The following is an 18,698-nucleotide window of genomic DNA, read 5'->3' on the forward strand; positions in this document are numbered from 1 at the left end:
CATATCAAAACATCGTCTTCTACCTACAAATCTTCATCGTTTTTTGTTTACTGTGATATATTCCAAGTTAAATACGCTACTGTTTGTCACAGACATTAACGAAGTCTCAGGTAAAGTAGATCCAATATTCCTTTTATGTTGATGTGAATTTGTTGTAAAAAGGTATTTTTTCGTGAGCTAGTAGCGGTAAAGAATTTTCAGCAACTAAAGTTGTCCATGAACTTTTTATTTATCTGAATTTTTATCGAATGGTGCCTGCAAAATCAATGGTGTCATTACGAATGATTCTTCGGACATTGCCTTCCTGAACTAAATTATTTTTGCGATAGAAATTCCAGCCTTGGACAAGACGTTAAATTTGATTTTTTGAGCTTGAACTATTATTTAACAGTTTAGCTCGTATCGAAATTTTAAAATTAAAAATACATTTTTATGAATTTTGCGAAGTTATTCCAAAAATAAATTAAAAATTTAAATAGATCTTGCACAATATTTCTTGGAAAAACTACAACTTCTGCATTGTCTCCGTTTTCTCACTCAAGGAGAACTTCTCATGGAATATATATCACTTGCATAGAACTCGTGAATTTCTTTCGCTGCGTATAAATCTACTCTGACAACAGATAAATTTCTAAATCAGAAAAGAGGGCTTGTTTTACATGCCTCGGAGGTTCCCTCTCGTGTCTGAACTTTTGGGAAACAATGAGATCTTTATGTGTGCTTGTAGGAGACATGCTTCAAGTCTTGTAAACAAAACGAGGATTAGGTACCACAAGAGACAACTTGAATACTGTGCAAGGATTCCTTTGCTTTGAGAAAGGAATACTGTTAGAGTGTGAAGACCAGATTCGTTTTGGACATGTTTTCCCTAAGAAGGACTACAACATCTGCAATGTGTCGGCTTATTGGAATTCTTTTGATGTACACCGCTGTGGTGAGCGGCTTTAATATAGATACTAAAAGTGCTGTTATTCATAGAGGTAGAGCTGAATCAATGTTTGGATTTTCGGTTGCGCTCTACAAGGATGAAAGCAGTAACTGGTAAGTGGGTTTCCTTTTTTCTTCTTTTTTGAATGGTGTTATTAAAAATCAATCATATTCAGAGAGCAACAAAAAATATAAGATTTTAGTAGTCTAGAAAAAATGCTTAGGCGTCAAATTATTTCTTGAAATTTCAGTACGACATGGTTTCTGAAAGAACTAGTATAACTTTTAGTCGTCCTGCTTTGTCGTAGACTTTTTACTGCCATTTTCAGCCACATTACGCTTGCTTTCTTCAACTTCAGATTTATTTCAAAAACTAGAAAATCGACCGTCAAGGTATGACGGGTGAAAATTGCTTCTGCATCTGAACAAAGCAATTGCATGTTTGGTGATTATTTTGATAGTTGAAATTTTAACCCTAGCTCTCTTGGATTAACCCTCAACTCCGATAGCGTTAATTGTTGACCACTTTTTCATCTCTTCATTCTCCTAAAATGACAGTCTTACCGGTAAAACCGTTAAATTACCGGATCCAGTTCAGTCTTGTCAAATAAAGCATTTAACTACATATCAAACATTACCAAAACATACTATCAAATTATCATGCTGTGGAGCGAGTTTCATTGTTGATAACATCAGAGCGTTGCTCGATCAATGAATTCGCCATTGTATATATGAGGATAATTATGAGGCTGTGAAAGGCAAGAGGATGTAAGTGAATATTTAAAGTTTTTGAGTGAAACGCGTTCCAACATCAAACCCTAGGAAGGCTCTCCGTGAAAAGTTTTTCTAAAGCATGCTGTATAAGCAGTACATCTACTGGTTAACTCAAAAATTTTAATTTTATCACTTAGACCCCTTTGCTGCATACAATGGCGGATCCAAGAGGGAGATAAGGGGGCTATAGCCCCTCCCCCCTGAGGTCCGAGCTCACACTAGATAAAATCGAAATTTCAAAGACTTTTAATACTGCGATACATTTGCGAATTTAAATATGCATTACATTTAAATATAACTGCTATATATAGTGGCATATCAATAGAAGGAGGGGAGAGCTAGGAGACTGTAACCTCTCCCATTGTCCCATTTGGACAAAACTTAAGACAAATTAAATTATGATCTGCAATGGAATGGAAAGGATTGGAGGAAATAGTTTCCTTGTGCAACCGTTTTTTTTTCTTCCTAAATCTGAAATTTATTACTTTCAAATTAAAACCAGCCATAAATATTTAGCTTAGTTACCAGGTTAAGGGGGCTATATCCCTCCCCCCTTCCTCCATGAGGTCAGAAAAAAACTCTAAAAAAAACGAAATGTCAAAGATTTCAAATACTTTAATACTTTTCCGAATTTAAGTATGCATTATATTTAAATAAATATATACAATGTGGCGTATTAATGGTGAGTTGGGGGGGGGGGGGGGGCAAAGGAACTGTAGCTCCTTCTCCCATTCGGTAAAAACTTACAACAGATTGCAATGTGATTTGCAATGACATGGGAAGAATTTGAGGAAATAGCTTCGTCCTAATGCTATCAAGGTTTTTGAAACGGAAGCTATTAGTTTCAAATTAACAGTTATATATTTTACTTCGTTCTCAGATTAACGGGGCTATACCCCCTTCCCCTCCCCCTCACCTATGAGTTCAGAGCTTACTCTGAATAAAACCGAATTTTCGGAGATTTTAAATATTGCAACACTTTTACAAAGAGAGCCTAAAACTGTTATTAAGCCTCTAACTTCGGAAACTTTTGTTGGGTGAGCCCCTGTTTCCCCCTAATGTCATCAAAAATTACTTAAAATTGCATTTTTAGTACACTGTTTCCGAATATTTCTGGAGAGAATTCTCTAGCTTTTTTTCCCAATTTATATAATTTTCACCACTTTTTTGGACAAACATAGAATGAAATTTTATTTTGGCGTTTCAATTTCAAACTACTTCTTGTGTGAAACTTCTACCTATATTTATCGTCGTCTACAGGGCCGGATTAAAGATTTCGGAACCCATAGGCATTAGAAGTGCTGGGGCCCCCTCACACGTGCATTTTATACATAATCTCATATATTATTTCTCTAGCCTGCATTTCTGTCACCACGCAAATCCTTCATCAAATTTCATATAGCTTACCTCCCATTTTAAAACTTAATAGCTTTATGTTCTGACTACAATTTTAAGTATTACCAATAACGTTTATTAACAATTAATACAGTAACTAAAAGGAAGCTCCATTTTTTTACTTTTTCCTTTCTTTCCTTTTTTTTTTTTTTTTTGTCGAAATGAACTTTTTTCTTACATATTTTCAACTTTAAGATTTCTCCGGGGCCCCTCAGAACCTCGGGGCCCCTAGGCTACTGCCTACGTTGCCTATTTAGTAATCCGGCCCTGGTCGTCTAAGTGAGCTTTAAAACATGTTTTTAGGACGGAGAAATGCTCCCGAATCTCATTCATTTATTAATTGATTCACTTACATTCCGTCGCTTAGTAATTCACTTATGTATTCATTCATTCACTTATTTTCTTATTCATTCACTCTTTTACTCATTCATTTTTCTTCATATATTAATTAATTTATTTATTTATTTAAATATTCGTTAATTGTTTCATTACCTTTTCATTTTTCCTTTATTCAATCAACCTTTTATTTACTGATTTATTTGATCAAAAATATTTTTATAATCGAATAGAAAATATTTCATTAGAAAAAAAAAATTTTAATTTTCACTTTGCCCCATAAAAAAAGTAAAATTTTTCCTTTTGTTTTTTTTTTTTTTTTTTTTTGAAGGCGCAAATTTACTGTCGAAAATAAAAAATACTGTTTCAACGCAAGTTTTATTATAAAATGCAATGTACCTTTTTGTATACTTTAAATTTAAAAACTAATTTCTTTACTGTTCATTTTGAAAAAACTCCGTCACCTTAACTATTTCACTTTGCCCCACATCCCCCTACTTTGTAACACAGCTGGACCAAGATTGATTGACCCTTTTCTAATATTTGCAATCTCATTAATTAATGCATTTGAAAGCAGAAAGGGGTATTTTTTAGCAGTTTTTCAGTCTTATCTATTACCCCTGAAAATTCTGAGATGAGCTCAAGATTTCATTAATTAATGCATTTGAAAGCAGGAAGGTGTATTTTTTAGCAGTTTTCAGTCTTATCTATTTCCCCTGAAAATTCTGAGAGGAGCTCAAGATTTCCGATTCCTTTGAGTACCAGTCTGAATCTTCAGAGGAAGAAAACTATAAACATATTGATAGAAAACGAATTATGATTGGAATTGACCTCGAATGCGTTACTGAAGTGTAATTATTTTCCTGCAGTTTTTCATTTCTTAAAGTTTGTTTAGTTTTCCTCTGTTTATTAGAAAATCAAGGACATAATCATAATAGTTATAGAATGCTTTGTTAACATTATTCTTCGCCAATCGCCAGTGTGCAGAAATATAAAATGGGGTATGAGAAATAATTACCTAATGGTTGACGGTATAAATATCCCATATATATTGGCCGATTATTCTTCTGAAAGACCAGTTTGACAAGAGTTTTTTAACATCGTATGTTTAGCGAACAATGTAAAATAAATTCTTTCTATTGTTACACTTTTCGACTTGTATGTCTGTAATACAATCTTTTTATTTAATTTTCACCCACTTTCTATACTTGATTTCTTTTGAAATTTCGTATGTGACCACATTTTTGATGGCAGTTACTTAGTCAATTAGCAGATTTATTAAGTAATCACTAATAATTCCTTTTATTCCAATTTTACGTAAAGTTTTCGGGTTTTCGCATAAATATTTATCGAGAGGTGAGAAAATTCCCTTTATACCATTCGTAACTCATGTTTTTTACAAGATGAAACTTGTTCAGTACTTCTAACTTAAAAAATATTTTTAGCTGGCGCAAATTGATTTCAGCCAAAATATAGGTAATCCTTTGATTGCAACTAGCGGACGTTATTTAACAGTACTTTTATTATCTTTTAATTTTTTTGACTGTTTGCCGCCCTATTTTTAACCGACTTCAAAAAGGAGGCGGTTATCAGTTCATACCGTATGTATGTTTTTTTTTTTTTTTTGTTTGTTTGTCCACTCATAGCGTCTCACCTAGTGAACCGATTTTGATGATTCTTTTTTTAATGGATAGGGGATGGCTCAACTTAGGTCCCATTACTTTATTTGATCATATTTGTTCTTTAGAAAAAAAGTTATGGGGAAAAAACAGTACATTTTATGCAATTTCCCTATTAAATGATATTGTAGCGAAGTTCGCACTTTTCATCCGCGGATAACGGTGACTCAGTGGTAGAATTCTCGCCTCCCACACGAGCGACCCGGGTTCAAATCCCGACTAGGAGAAAGTGAATTTTACTAAAATTTCGTTTCTACTGTTTCCCGTATTTTCTCGAATGTTCTATTAATTTCTGTATCTTTCCAAGTCTGGAAAGTTCCAGCACTTTCTCAAGTTGTATATAAGGAGATGTAACGTTCATTCGTGGTTCTGAATAAAGATCTCGAGTTGAGACTAACGAGTATTCGCTTCATTTGGCTTTCACATTGTCTTCGCTATCTTCATCTACGCGACAATATGAAACTCATTGTTATAAAAGTTTGGTGCCATATAATAATAATTGTAATGATAATTTTGAATAAAGGCTTTTCTAAAGCAATACAGTGATTTAGAGCCGAACTTCTTACTAGGTAACTTCTTACTTTTACTGAAATATCTACATTTACACTAAAAAGAATGAAATAAAAAAATTTTGAAAAAAAAAATAGAACCGACTTCAAAATTGCTCTAAAAAGTGAAAAATAATTTTATTCTTTAAGCACCATCGATAACGCTTTTAAACATAATTTTTGAAGTTGGCGCAAAAACGATAGATAAAATCATTCACAGTCATAACTCAACTACAACTATAAATTTAACCAGGCCCAGTTTCTTCACTATCACATAAATTATGCATTGATGACAACATATTTGAATAACGATATAAATGTTTCGTTCGTAACTTTGGATGCTTTTCTGAAAAAAATATGAACGAAGCATGGTTACACTGAATTTTACGTTTTGTTTTTGCGCCAACTTCAAAAATTATGTTTAAAAGCATTATCGATGGTGCTTAAAGAATAAAATTATTTTTCACTTTTTAGAGCAATTTTGAAGTTGGTTCTATTTTTTTTTTCAAAATTTTTTTTACTAAACATTCATTTGAGATAAAAAAAACAAACAACATATCGACAAAACTTCTTTTCCTTGTTGAAAGTATACATGTTCTTTTTGCATAATTTTAATTACTCCTTGAGTTGCTTCAAATTTTCCGAATACACCCGCGTCTCTATCCTTACATAAAAGATCCGACGGTGAAATAGCGGTCAAGATCACCCATTGGGATGTCCGAATTAGTCCACTACCTGTTGCTGTTTTTGTAATTGCTCGTTGAGAGAGTTGAATGAGGTCGCTTGTTCTTGAGGGTTCTCTGTGACCTTTTATGGAAAGAGAAAAACTCCTCAGAGTCCGGTACTCGAAGGGAAATGAAGGTCATGAGTAAATTTTAAAACTGAAGCTCTTGAGACCAGGGCTGTAGAGTTGGAGGGAAAAAAGAACGACTCCTGAAAATTTAGTGTTTTCTATTCCGACTCCGACGGTTCCAGTAAGCATTAGAAAGTGCGTTGACTGTTCGATGTAGTGGTGTTCGATGTAGTTCTATATGACGTCGCAAAATTTTACCAAAATCAGAAATACTGGAGAAATTATCATAACGCAGAAAAAGCGCAAAAATTTTCCATTGCAGTTACCGTTTTTGCTAAAGATGCTTGAAAATTACATCATCTTAATCGAACTTGATTGTTTTTTTTTTTTGATGATTTACTATAACTTAAAATTATTTGGTTGATTTCATTTCATGTTAATAGAAATTTTCATGTTTCTAGTTATGGTTAGTTTATAATAATATTAATTATTATTATTATTATTTATTTCTTTGGTGAATTATTTTATTTTGCAATAGTCTAATTAAATTTTTGGGGACTTTTTTTCCACTTCTATGGAAACTTCTGCTATGCTTAAAAATTAAACATTTACTTCCAAATCTCAACGACATGGTTTTTACAACAATTAACAGGTATGTAAGTAGGTAGGTAGGTAAGCTTTGACAAGTTTGGCAAAAAGTTTCAAAAACGTGCCAAGTATTCGTCAATCATGATAAGAATTGTGTTCCGGTATGATAATGGGATTGTTTTCGAAAAAAAGTACTTTTTTCTCAAAGAGCATGCTCTTTGAACACGTAGGACTTCAACATTTTAAAAATAATTTGACAAAGTTTAATATTTTTTAACAATTATTTGGAACTGTACAATTTCATTTTTTTACGCCTCTGCACATGACACATCACAAGTGATGAAATGCTATTCACTTATGCCGCGATAGACAGTAAGTGTAAGCATTCAGCGCGCCAGTGGAGATGCGCCAAAGTACATCACTTGTGACCTCATAAAGACCACGCCTTTTTTCAGAATTGGACATTTTTAAAAAATTAAGCGCTGGGAAAATTAAAGTTTTTCTCGCTCCATGTGTGTTTTTTTTTTTTTTTTTTTGCTTAGGCTATCAACTTTAGTGACTGAAAGTAGTACTGAAGGAAACAACCCCATTCTTCCAAAATATCTTCCGTTCTTCAAAGGTTTATACGTTACTTGCAATGAATGTCCTTCCACATTCATTTTGTAGCGAAGCACAACACGTTGAATTTATGTGTCCCAGTCTTTAAAATCTTGCTTTTCGTTTCTTGGGAGTCATATCGTTTGATCTTGGCGCCTCCTTAATCTAAATGGGTTTTTCTTTTAATCCTGATGAATCGCTGTAGTCTTAGAGGAACCAGGTGATTCATATAACTGGCAACTTGCGATGAGATCTGCCACACGTTTCTCGAGGTAAGCAGTGCAAATTGTAAAGATTGGTTCATTTCGAAGAGCAATCGTCTTAAGACAATATTAACGAGATAAACTTAGTTTAAAGTTTGATTTTTTTCTTTTTTTTTAAAGTCTGAATATTAAGAAATTAGAAAGTCGACCGTCAAGGTAATGACGGATGAAAATTGCTTCTACTCCTCTACATTTGAACGAATCCACTGCCTGTTTGGTGATATTTTGATAGTTGAAATCGTAACCCTAACTAAAGTGGATTTAACACAAAACTCCAGTAGGTAGCGTTCATTGTTAACCGTTTTTTCGTTTCTTCATTCACCTGAAATCAATCTTACCGGTAAAACAATTAAGTTACCGGATCAAGTTCAGCCTTGTCACAACAAAGCTTTCACCTGCATGTTTCACGTTACCAAAACTTATTTAAATTATCACGACGTGGAGCGAGTTTCATTGTTGAAACACGCGCGTTACTCGATCATCGACTATTATACGTATATAAGACTAGAAAATCGCCCGTCAGGATATGATGGGTGAAAATTGCTTCTCCATTTGAACAAAGCCATTGCCTGTTTGGTGATATTTTGATAGTTGAAATTTTAACCCTAACTCCAGTGGATGAACCCTAAACTCCAGTAGGTAGCGTTCATTGTTAACCACGTTTTCATTTCTTCATTCCCTTGAAATGACACAGTAAAACAGTTACCAGTAAAACAGTTTAGTTGCCGGATCGAGTTCAGCTTCGTTACAATAAAGCCTTTCCCTGCATCCTGCATGTTAAATATTACCAAAACCTATTATCAAATTACCATGCCGCTGGCGCGAGTTTCATTGTGGAAACACGCGGGTCATTCGATCATTTGCTATTATTTATATGAGAATGATTGAAGGAGCGTTGATTATCCGAAGCAGGTCCGGTAAATGAAAAAAAAAAAACGAATACTTGAGAAACTTTAAAAAATGGTTTTGACCATTGTTTTTTGGTTACTTGGCCCTGCTTCGGATCATCAGCAGTTTACTCTTTTTATTATTTCTTCAATATTTAGAATAACCAATAGTTATGCTAAAAACATTTTATTGTAAACTTTTTAACTGCATTTATGTCTTTCTGCTTGATTTGAGACAATTGCTCTCTTTAATTTGTACTTCCTACGTCGAGAAACGTTTAAATTAAGACTTTTTGGAATAATTAGTATTTACCCAAATGCCAAAGAAACATGCAAGACTTAAAAAAATAGAGTACAGTGTTGATTATCTGTAGCGAATCCAGGTAACAAAAAATCCAGATAATTGGGCAACTTTAAAAAGGATTAGGGAAACTTTTTAGGTTACTTCCCTGCGCACTTTTCTCCCGATTTAAATGTTGTTGCTTTAGCAAACACAACCTTCTTCAAAATATATTGAAAAATACAATTCTAATTTATAATAAGATAAGAACACGTTGCTTACCCGTTAGGCTTGTTTGCTAATGATTCTTCGCAATGGAATAAATAAATTCAGTTGGTGTTGATCAATATAAATGTACAGAAATACTCCTACTATGGAAGACAGCACTAATATTTTAATAACACACACTGAACTAATTACATCTTTATACATATATATTTACAAAGACTAACGTCATGTTTTCATCAAAACACTTCGCTAAAGCGCAATCAGTTCGGTTTTCGTTTATTATTCTCAAAGTCTCTGCCGACGAGAGTTCGTTTTAATTAGGAGTCTATTACGGCGCCGTCTGCCGCCGTCGTAATAGTAGCTGTCTTGTACCAGCAAGGCTGGCAATTTGGGGTGCGCTGCTTCACTTATCCAACTGTACTGTAATTTGGTGTGATGTTCGACTTTCACAGTACGTACATGTCATAAGAATGCGTTTAAAGGGTAGGCAACCATGCACAACACATTCACGCAAAGGAAGGACAAGGACAGGAGAGAGAAAGTACATCCATGCCCGAGCCAAGATTCGAACCCGGGACCTCCCCATCGCAGACGGACTCCTCTGACCGACAGGACGGACGGTCCCGACTTAAGTTATAATACATGTTAGGTCCTCCCTGCTTTTGAAGCAACTGAGTTCTATTCGAATCAAATTGTTTTTTTTTTCTTTCTTTCTTTATTTATTTTTTTATGTTTGCAAGCTCTTACCCTCTTCCTCATGTTTAATTTTCCTTTTTTTCTCGATTATAACAGCCTTGCTTCAAAATTTGAATAATTTTAAAAATGCTAATATTAGCATATTTTAATGCTAATGTTAATGCACGTGGGTTAAACGCATTAACCCACGTGGAAATTTCCCGTCACCCCCATGGAAATCGTCCCATATAAGCCCTCGTCTAATATAGGTAGATTTTTTTCAAACAAACTAGTTTTTTCCTCCGTTCCCTCGCTAATTTCTTGTATGATGTCCTTTTTTGCACGGATGAAGAGGTTCCATTAGGGCTTTGAAATAGCTATATGCTGCATTTCCTTGATAATTTTTGCTTTATTTACGGTGGATTTTCGCTTGAATCATATTTTAACATGCAATCTATTTGATCATTTTTCATCTAAATTTTTGCGGACTAATGTTTTACGTTGAAAATATTCGGAAAACGAGCTGATATGTGCATCACATGAATTCCTTTTACTCCAATTTTAATGTCATTTTCCCATTATTGGCAACTTTAATGTGATTCAATAGTTTACTCCCTAAATGTCACCACCAGTGGCCTAATTAGAACAAGATTTTTAAAAAAAAAATTGCCAAATTTGTCACCAAGTTGGCGACAAAAACTTTATCGACCAAAAGACTGGCGATATATCGCAAAGTGTCCGCCAAATTATAGCACCAATTGAGTATACATCGAAATTAACAATGATTTCCCCCCAAAAAGAGGCAAAAGACCCCTTTAGAAACACCCAAATGCAACCAAAAGGGGAGGTGCACAACTAGACCCCACTAAGAGTCTAAGTACCAAATTTCAACTTTCTAGGACATACCGATCTTGAGTTATGCGACATACATACGCACATACGCATATCCACACATACATACATACGTACATACAGACGTCACGAGAAAAGTCATTGTAATTAACTCGGGGAAAGTCAAAATGGATATTTCGGGTGTTTATACGTTCTTAGGCACTTATCCGCGTATGGTCGGGTTGAAAAAAAAAAAAAAAAAACTCAACATTAATTCGGGGGTGAGCAAAATGGAAATTAAGGCCGAATTTTGAGTGAATTTTTTTTTCGCGAATACAATAACTCCTTTTTTGTAAAAAGGAAGTAAAAAGAGAGTGAGAGAGAGAGAGAGAAAGAGAGAGATTAGGCACCTATCGAGAATGAGTAACTTCCCTTCCCATCGTTGCAAGGTGCAATAATTTGATTTTTACTCATAAAATCTCCAACACTTGTTCTATTACCTTACCGGCACACACAGTGGCGTAGCCACGGGGGGCAAGAACCTAAAATTACGCTTTTCTGCCTTTTATTTGAAAAAACTTAATATGGATCCAACCCTCCGCCCCCTCCATGAATAATTTCTTGCTACGTCACTGTCGCAGACATTAGCTCCATACTGCCCTTCTGACAGTTGAAGTTTCTGTCTACTCTACACGTGGAACAAAATTTAAAACCAATCTTCGTACTAAGTTTCAAATAGTGACAAATCTACAAGTGAAGACAACGTAACATGCCGCCTCAAATCAACGTGTGTTGTCCGAAAAATTATTTAAGAAGAATATTGCCTGCTCTGCCTAGGGGAACAATCACTGTATGTTATCTTGTGAATAATTTGATCAGAACATGTGCCAGTCCGAGATATTTGCGAGCGCCGCCTGTGATAAGGATAAGACCTCTTTCTACAGCCCACTCCAGCCCATGTGGTCTTCATTGTCAACAGCTTATTTACGGGCGTCCCATTCTCAAATGGTCCTTGAAGAAACATCTTGAACCTATTTAAACAGAAAAAGGCTATTTTCGGATAACTGGAAGTGAGGCAAGAAAAATTTGCGGAAGCAATCAACATAGGTATACGCCTGGGATAATAGTCGGTTACAAGCTGAGTGAGAGGTGAAGAAACTTACTTTGAAGAGGAATTTCTGATTGGAATGCTGCAGTTTGAAGATCGAGATAAAGAAAATTTTTCTTGTCGTGCGCGTGACAGTGGCGAATAGAAGCAAATAATTAATTTATTAGTCGACACTCCTTTTTACTTTCTTCTATATCTAATATATAGAAGAAAGTATTGGATTCGTGCAAATTTTCGAATTTCGAATTTTGACGGATTCGAACGTTTTGAGGTGTGCTGAGTTCATTTCGACTATTTTTGGAAAATGTCTGTCTGTCTGTGTGTGTGTGTGTGTGTATGTATGTATGTGTGTATGTATGTGTGTGTGTATGTATGTGTGTCACGTCTGTGCGTGACCAGTTTTTTGTGGCCGCTCTACAGCAAAAACTACCGCATGAAATCGAACGAAATTTGGTACACATATGTGCCCGTATGTGAACTTGTGCCCATTAGTTTTTGGCGCGAATTCCTCCAAGGGGGGTGGAGCAATGGGACGTTTTTTGAGTTACGCGTGCTTGCTATTCCTCAGGAAGTAACTGGCGGAATCAAACAAAATTTGGTCCATATGTTGCCATTAACAGGAGCAGGTGCTGATTCAATTTTGGTGTCAATAACTCAAAGGGGGGTTGAGCTATAGAACGTTTTTTGTCGTCAATTGTGACTGCTGTATCTCAAGAAATAACGAACGGAATCAAACAAAAATTTTTTGACAAGTAGCCCTTAGTGGGTATAAGAGCTGATTTTATTTTGGTGTCAACAGCTAAAAAGGGGGGTAGCGCAATCGCCCGTTCTTTTTTTCCATTGTGAGTGCCCTATCTCAAGAAGTAATGCTACGTTCTGGTTGAAATTTGGAATATATGTGAATCCATACGTAAACAGGCTTTGGTTCAATTTTGACTCCAATCGCTCCAAGAGGTGTTGATTTTTTTTTTTTTTTTTTTTGCGAATAAAAATAGTTTTATTAATGCAACAATAAGAAAGATAAATCGTAATAGATTGTCGTCTGCGTATTTCTCGTGATTTTAATTGTTTACTTCTAAATAAAGAAAAAATAACATTTATATGCATTCAACGAGTACATATTTTGCCTATGATTTTTAAATTATTCTACTTATTTTACCTATAAAAGTTATAAAACATTGTATATCTTGAGTGCAAATAACATTTTAGTTCCATAAAAACACTTTTTACTTTACTAGTAATTATTTTAACGGCTCTTAAGCATTTTGTGTGCATTTGCTTTGTTGGCGAGTTATCTTCTCGCCAAGCTCCTATGAACAGCAGGTGAGCAAGAATAAAGATTTGCTATTTTTATGCTTCAATTTAAATACTAGTATGCCTGCGTATGAAATTATTTCAAAACATTGATTACAATACATATGAACCCATAAATTTTCAATCAATAACAGAACACTTTAAACTATTTGTACATGCCGGTCATTTCAGGGAATAAACATCAAAATACATGAAAAATGCAGTTACATTATATTTTAAAATCCGGAAAGTGGGGAGAGGGAGTTTGAATGATAGGCCTGTATTTGTATCCGTTATTTATTTATTTATTTATTACTAGCTGCGTTGCCCGGCTTTGCCCGGTCTACCTTGAAAAAAAAAAAAAACCATTGCGTCAAGTGAAGTATCTTCAATAATCAGGATTAAATGAAAGAAAAACTAGTATGTTGAGGCCATCACGAAACTTTCTTCTATATATTTTTTTTTTTTTTTCTGATCCCTCCCCATGCTTGACGAGGAAGCAATATTCCCAACGAAAACAAAATGACACATGCAAAAACTTGACGACTATCCCAATGTCTGAATTATTGCAAAAGCAAAGCAAAGAGCGAAAATTGTAAGTTATTTTAAAAGCCTTGCTTGAATGAATTACAAATATTTTATTTGTTAACAAACATAAGATGGCAACAGTTAAAAATTTTAAATCATTGAGATAATATTTCCTATCATTTCCATACAATTAAAATCACGAGAAATACGCAGACGACAATCTATTACGATTTATCTTTCTTATTGTTGCATTAATAAAAATATTTTTATTCGCAAAAAAAAAAAAAAAAAAATCAACACCTCTTGGAGCGATCGGCGTCAAAATAGAACCAAAGCCTGTTTACATATGGATTCACATATATTCCAAATTTCAACCAGAACGTAGCATTACTTCTTGAGATAGCGCACTCAAAATGGAAAAAAAGAACGGGTGATTGCGCTGCCCCCTTTTTAGCTGTTGACACAAAAATAAAATCAGTTCTTATACCCACTAAGGGCTACTTGCCGATAAATTTTTCTTTCATTCCGTTCATTATTTCTTGAGATACAGCAGTCACAATTGACGACAAAAAACGTTCTATAGCTCAACCCCCGTTTGAGTTATTGACACCAAAATTGAATCAGCACCTGTTCCTGTTAATACCAACATATGGACCAAATTTTGTTTGATTCCACCAGTAACTTCCTGAGGAATAGCAAGCACGCGTAACTCTAAAAACGTCCCATTGCTCCACCCCCATTGGAGGAATTCGCGCCAAAAACTAATGGGCACAAGTTCACATAGGGGCACATATGTGTACTAAATTTCGTTCGATTTCATGCGGTAGTTTTTGTTGTAGAGCGGCCACAAAAAACTGGTCACACACAGACGTGACACACATACATACACACACACATACATACATACACACGCACATACATACACACACACACACAGACAGACAGACATTTTCCAAAAATGGTCGAAATGGACTCAGCACACCTCAAAACGTTCGAATCCGTCAAAATTCGAAATTCGAAAATTTGCACGAATCCAATACTTTCTTCTATATATTAGATATAGAAGAAAGTAAAAACCATCATGCAAAATTTTCACGCCAAACAATGACGACAGATACTAAAATACTTTTAAGAAATTAAAATAAAATGAGAAAGATGGATTTATAAAAGGCGTAACCATGGAAACACAAAATAAGTTTAAGAATTGAAAATGAGAAAGATGGAAATAAACAATGGATTCAAAAAGCGTTACCGTGGAAACGCAAAACTAGTATGTTGTGGCCATCACGAAACTTTCTTCTACATTTTTCTTTTTTTTTTCTGATCCCTCCCCATGCTTGACGAGGAAGCAATATTCCCAACAAAAACAAAATTACACATGCAAAAACTTGACGACCATCCCAATATCTGAATTATTGCAAAAGCAAATCAAAGAGCGAAAATTGAAAGTTATTTTAAAAGCCTTGCTTCAATGAATTACAAATATTTTATTTGTTAACAAACATAAGATGGCAACAGTTAAAAATTTTAAATCATTGAGATAATATTTCCTATCATTTCCATACAATTAAAATCACGAGAAATACGCAGACGACAATCTATTACGATTTATCTTTCTTATTGTTGCATTAATAAAAATATTTTTATTCGCAAAAAAAAAAAAAAAAAAAAAAATCAACACCTCTTGGAGCGATCGGCGTCAAAATAGAACCAAAGCCTGTTTACATATGGATTCACATATATTCCAAATTTCAACAAGAACGTAGCATTACTTCTTGAGATAGGGCACTCAAAATGGAAAAAAAGAACGGGTGATTGCGCTACCCCCCTTTTAGCTGTTGACACAAAAATAAAATCAGTTCTTATACCCACTAAGGGCTACTTGCCGATAAATTTTTCTTTCATTCCGTTCATTATTTCTTGAGATACAGCAGTCACAATTGACGACAAAAAACGTTCTACAGCTCAACCCCCGTTTGAGTTATTGACACCAAAATTGAATCAGCACCTGTTCCTGTTAATACCAACATATGGACCAAATTTTGTTTGATTCCGCCAGTAACTTCCTGAGGAATAGCAAGCACGCGTAACTCGAAAAACGTCCCATTGCTCCACCCCCCTTGGAGGAATTCGCGCCAAAAACTAATGGGCACAAGTTCACATAGGGGCACATATGTGTACTAAATTTCGTTCGATTTCATGCGGTAGTTTTTGTTGTAGAGCGGCCACAAAAAACTGGTCACACACAGACGTGACACACATACATACACACACACATACACACACACACACATACATACACACACACAGACAGACAGACATTTTCCAAAAATGGTCGAAATGGACTCAGCACACCTCAAAACGTTCGAATCCGTCAAAATTCGAAATTCGAAAATTTGCACGAATCCAATACTTTCTTCTATATATTAGATATAGAAGAAAGTAATAAAATGGTTAAAAACTTGAATAGAGAACAGATTTTTGAACTTCATTTAATTCGCTTGTAACTTTTTTTCTAATGGAGATAGAGGGTTAAACTTTCGACCATAGATCGAGTTAGATCTGAAGTAAAAAAAGCAGCTCTTTAAAATGGAGTCAAAACGAAAACTGTGGGACAATTCCTTCACTTTTTACTTTCTTCTATATCTAATATATAGAAGAAAGTATTGGATTCGTGCAAATTTTCGAATTTCGAATTTTGACGGATTCGAACGTTTTGAGGTGTGCTGAGTCCATTTCGACTATTTTTGGAAAATGTCTGTCTATCTGTGTGTGTGTATGTATGTGTGTGTGTATGTATGTGTGTGTGTATGTGTGTGTGTCACGTCTGTGTGTGACCAGTTTTTTGTGGCCGCTCTACAGCAAAAACTATCGCATGAAATTGAACGAAATTTGGTACACATATGTGACCCTATGTGAACTTGTGCCCATTGGTTTTTGGCGCGAATTCCTCCAAGGGGGGTGGAGCAATGGGACGTTTTTTGAGTTATGCGTGATTGCTATTCCTCAGGAAGTAACTGGCAGAATCAAACAAAATTTGGTCCATATGTTGCCCCTAACAGAAGCAGGTGCTGATTCAATTTTGGTGTCAATATCTCAAACGGGGGTTGAGTTATAGAACGTTTTTTGTCGTGAATTGTGACTGCTGTATCTCAAGAAATAACGAACGGAATCAAACAAAAATTTTTTGACAAGTAGCCCTTAGTGGGTATAAGAGCTGATTTTATTTTGGTGTCAACAGCTAAAAAGGGGGTAGCGCAATCGCCCGTTCTTTTTTTCCATTGTGAGTGCCCTATCTCAAGAAGTAATGCTACGTTCTGTTTGAAATTTGGAATATATGAGAATCCATACGTAAACAGGCTTTGGTTCAATTTTGACTCCAATCGCTCCAAGAGGTGTTGATTTTTTTTTTGTTTTTTTGTTTTTTGGGAATAAAAATAGTTTTATTAAGGCAACAATAAGAAAGATAAATCGTAATAGATTGTCGTCTGCGTATTTCTCGTGATTTTAACTGTATGGAAATGATCGGAAATATTATCCATAGACTAATAATAAGAGTAGACCGAGCTTTCTCATTCTTGCTGATGAAGAAAATTGGTTCATAGATGTATCATGTGACTAGTGGAAGGGCGTGGCGAAGACTTTGGCAGCATGGTTGCTAGATGGCAGCATTATCTACAGTTTGGCACTCGACATGTATTTTACGACAATGTGTTTTCATTAAAAGAAACTTCCAGGTGCAGAGATTGAACTGTTTTTCTTTTAGTTATGCATTATTTTGACATTAGTAATAGTTTTTGATCAGTTTTCGGTAACGTTTATTTCATTTGGAGCTGTCAGCGTTGGCGTGAACGAAATGGCGTAAACGTTTTGCGTTAACGCAAAAATGTACTAATCGGTATCTTAAATTGAAACTGTAGGTAAAAATCTTACCGTTTGCTGATTCTTCTTGGTCGCTTGCATCTTTTATTGCTTAGAGAGTTATTGAAATTGACTAAAGAAAATGCACAATACTATCTAAACGAAAAACTCACTATATTAACAAAATATTTACAACTTAGAATAACAAATTTACAAATCGGACTCCATAAAAGATCATTCTTCCGTGATCCATAAATTCTATTTATGGTATAACTTTGATATACACCCCCAAAAATTACGCGCCAAATCTGGCATTCCCTACGGACTTTTTAGGGTTGCTGTTCCTTATTTTGGTGTTGCCAATTTAGGTTTTTTCAGCTTTTAGGTTTTTTGCTGTTGCCAAATTTAGTATTTTCATGTATTTTGTACCATTTTTTGAGTTTTTTTTAAGTTTTGTGGCAACAATTTTTGTGGCAACAAAGTTTTGTGTCAACAAAAACAAAAAAAGTCGCCAAATTTCCAATTTGGGGGGGTATATCAAAGTAGTTCCCTATTTATTTTATTTCGCACTGGCGTTGATCGTCTGCTACGATTAACGCCCGCTGTTGCTAGGATATCCACCAGTCACATGGTTTGGTTTATGAGCAGCAAAAGGGTTGCCATAGCTCGGTCTACTCTTATTATTAGTCTATGATATTATCTCAATGAATTAAAATTTTTAACTGTTGCCATCTTATGTTTTTTAATAAATAAAATATTTGTAATTAATTCAAGCAAGGCTTTTAAAGTAACTTTCAATTTTCGCTCTTTGCTTTGCTTTTACAATAATTCAGACATTGGGATGGTCGTCAAGTTTTTGCATGTGTCATTTTGTTTTTGTTAGGAATATTGCTTCCTCGTCAAGCATGGGGAGGGATCAGAAAAAGGAAAAATATAGAAGAAAGTTTCGTGATGGCCACAACATACTAGTTTTTAAATCGTAATTCGCATCCCAATATTCGTTGATGTTGACTTTGAATGTTTTTTTAGTTGCTAAGTTATAGCGATTGCTTTATAGCAAAAATCCGAGTTGTTGTTGTGATTCTGTATATTTTACTGCACGTATGA

General features: G+C 34.8%; 1 protein-coding gene across 1 annotated transcript in view; it reads left to right on the forward strand.

Annotated features, from left to right (window-relative positions):
* Positions 1–703: 703 nt before the first annotated feature.
* Positions 704–18,698, forward strand: part of LOC129225674 (integrin alpha-PS2-like) — a 161,114-nt gene continuing 143,119 nt past the window's right edge. Inside the window, 1 exon segment of the mRNA XM_054860148.1 lies at positions 704–1,041. Coding sequence (XP_054716123.1) covers positions 860–1,041 — 182 coding nt within the window. The 5' untranslated portion in view covers positions 704–859.

The sequence above is a fragment of the Uloborus diversus genome, chromosome 7 (genome assembly GCF_026930045.1).
Source record: "Uloborus diversus isolate 005 chromosome 7, Udiv.v.3.1, whole genome shotgun sequence".
Lineage (NCBI taxonomy): Eukaryota > Metazoa > Arthropoda > Arachnida > Araneae > Uloboridae > Uloborus > Uloborus diversus.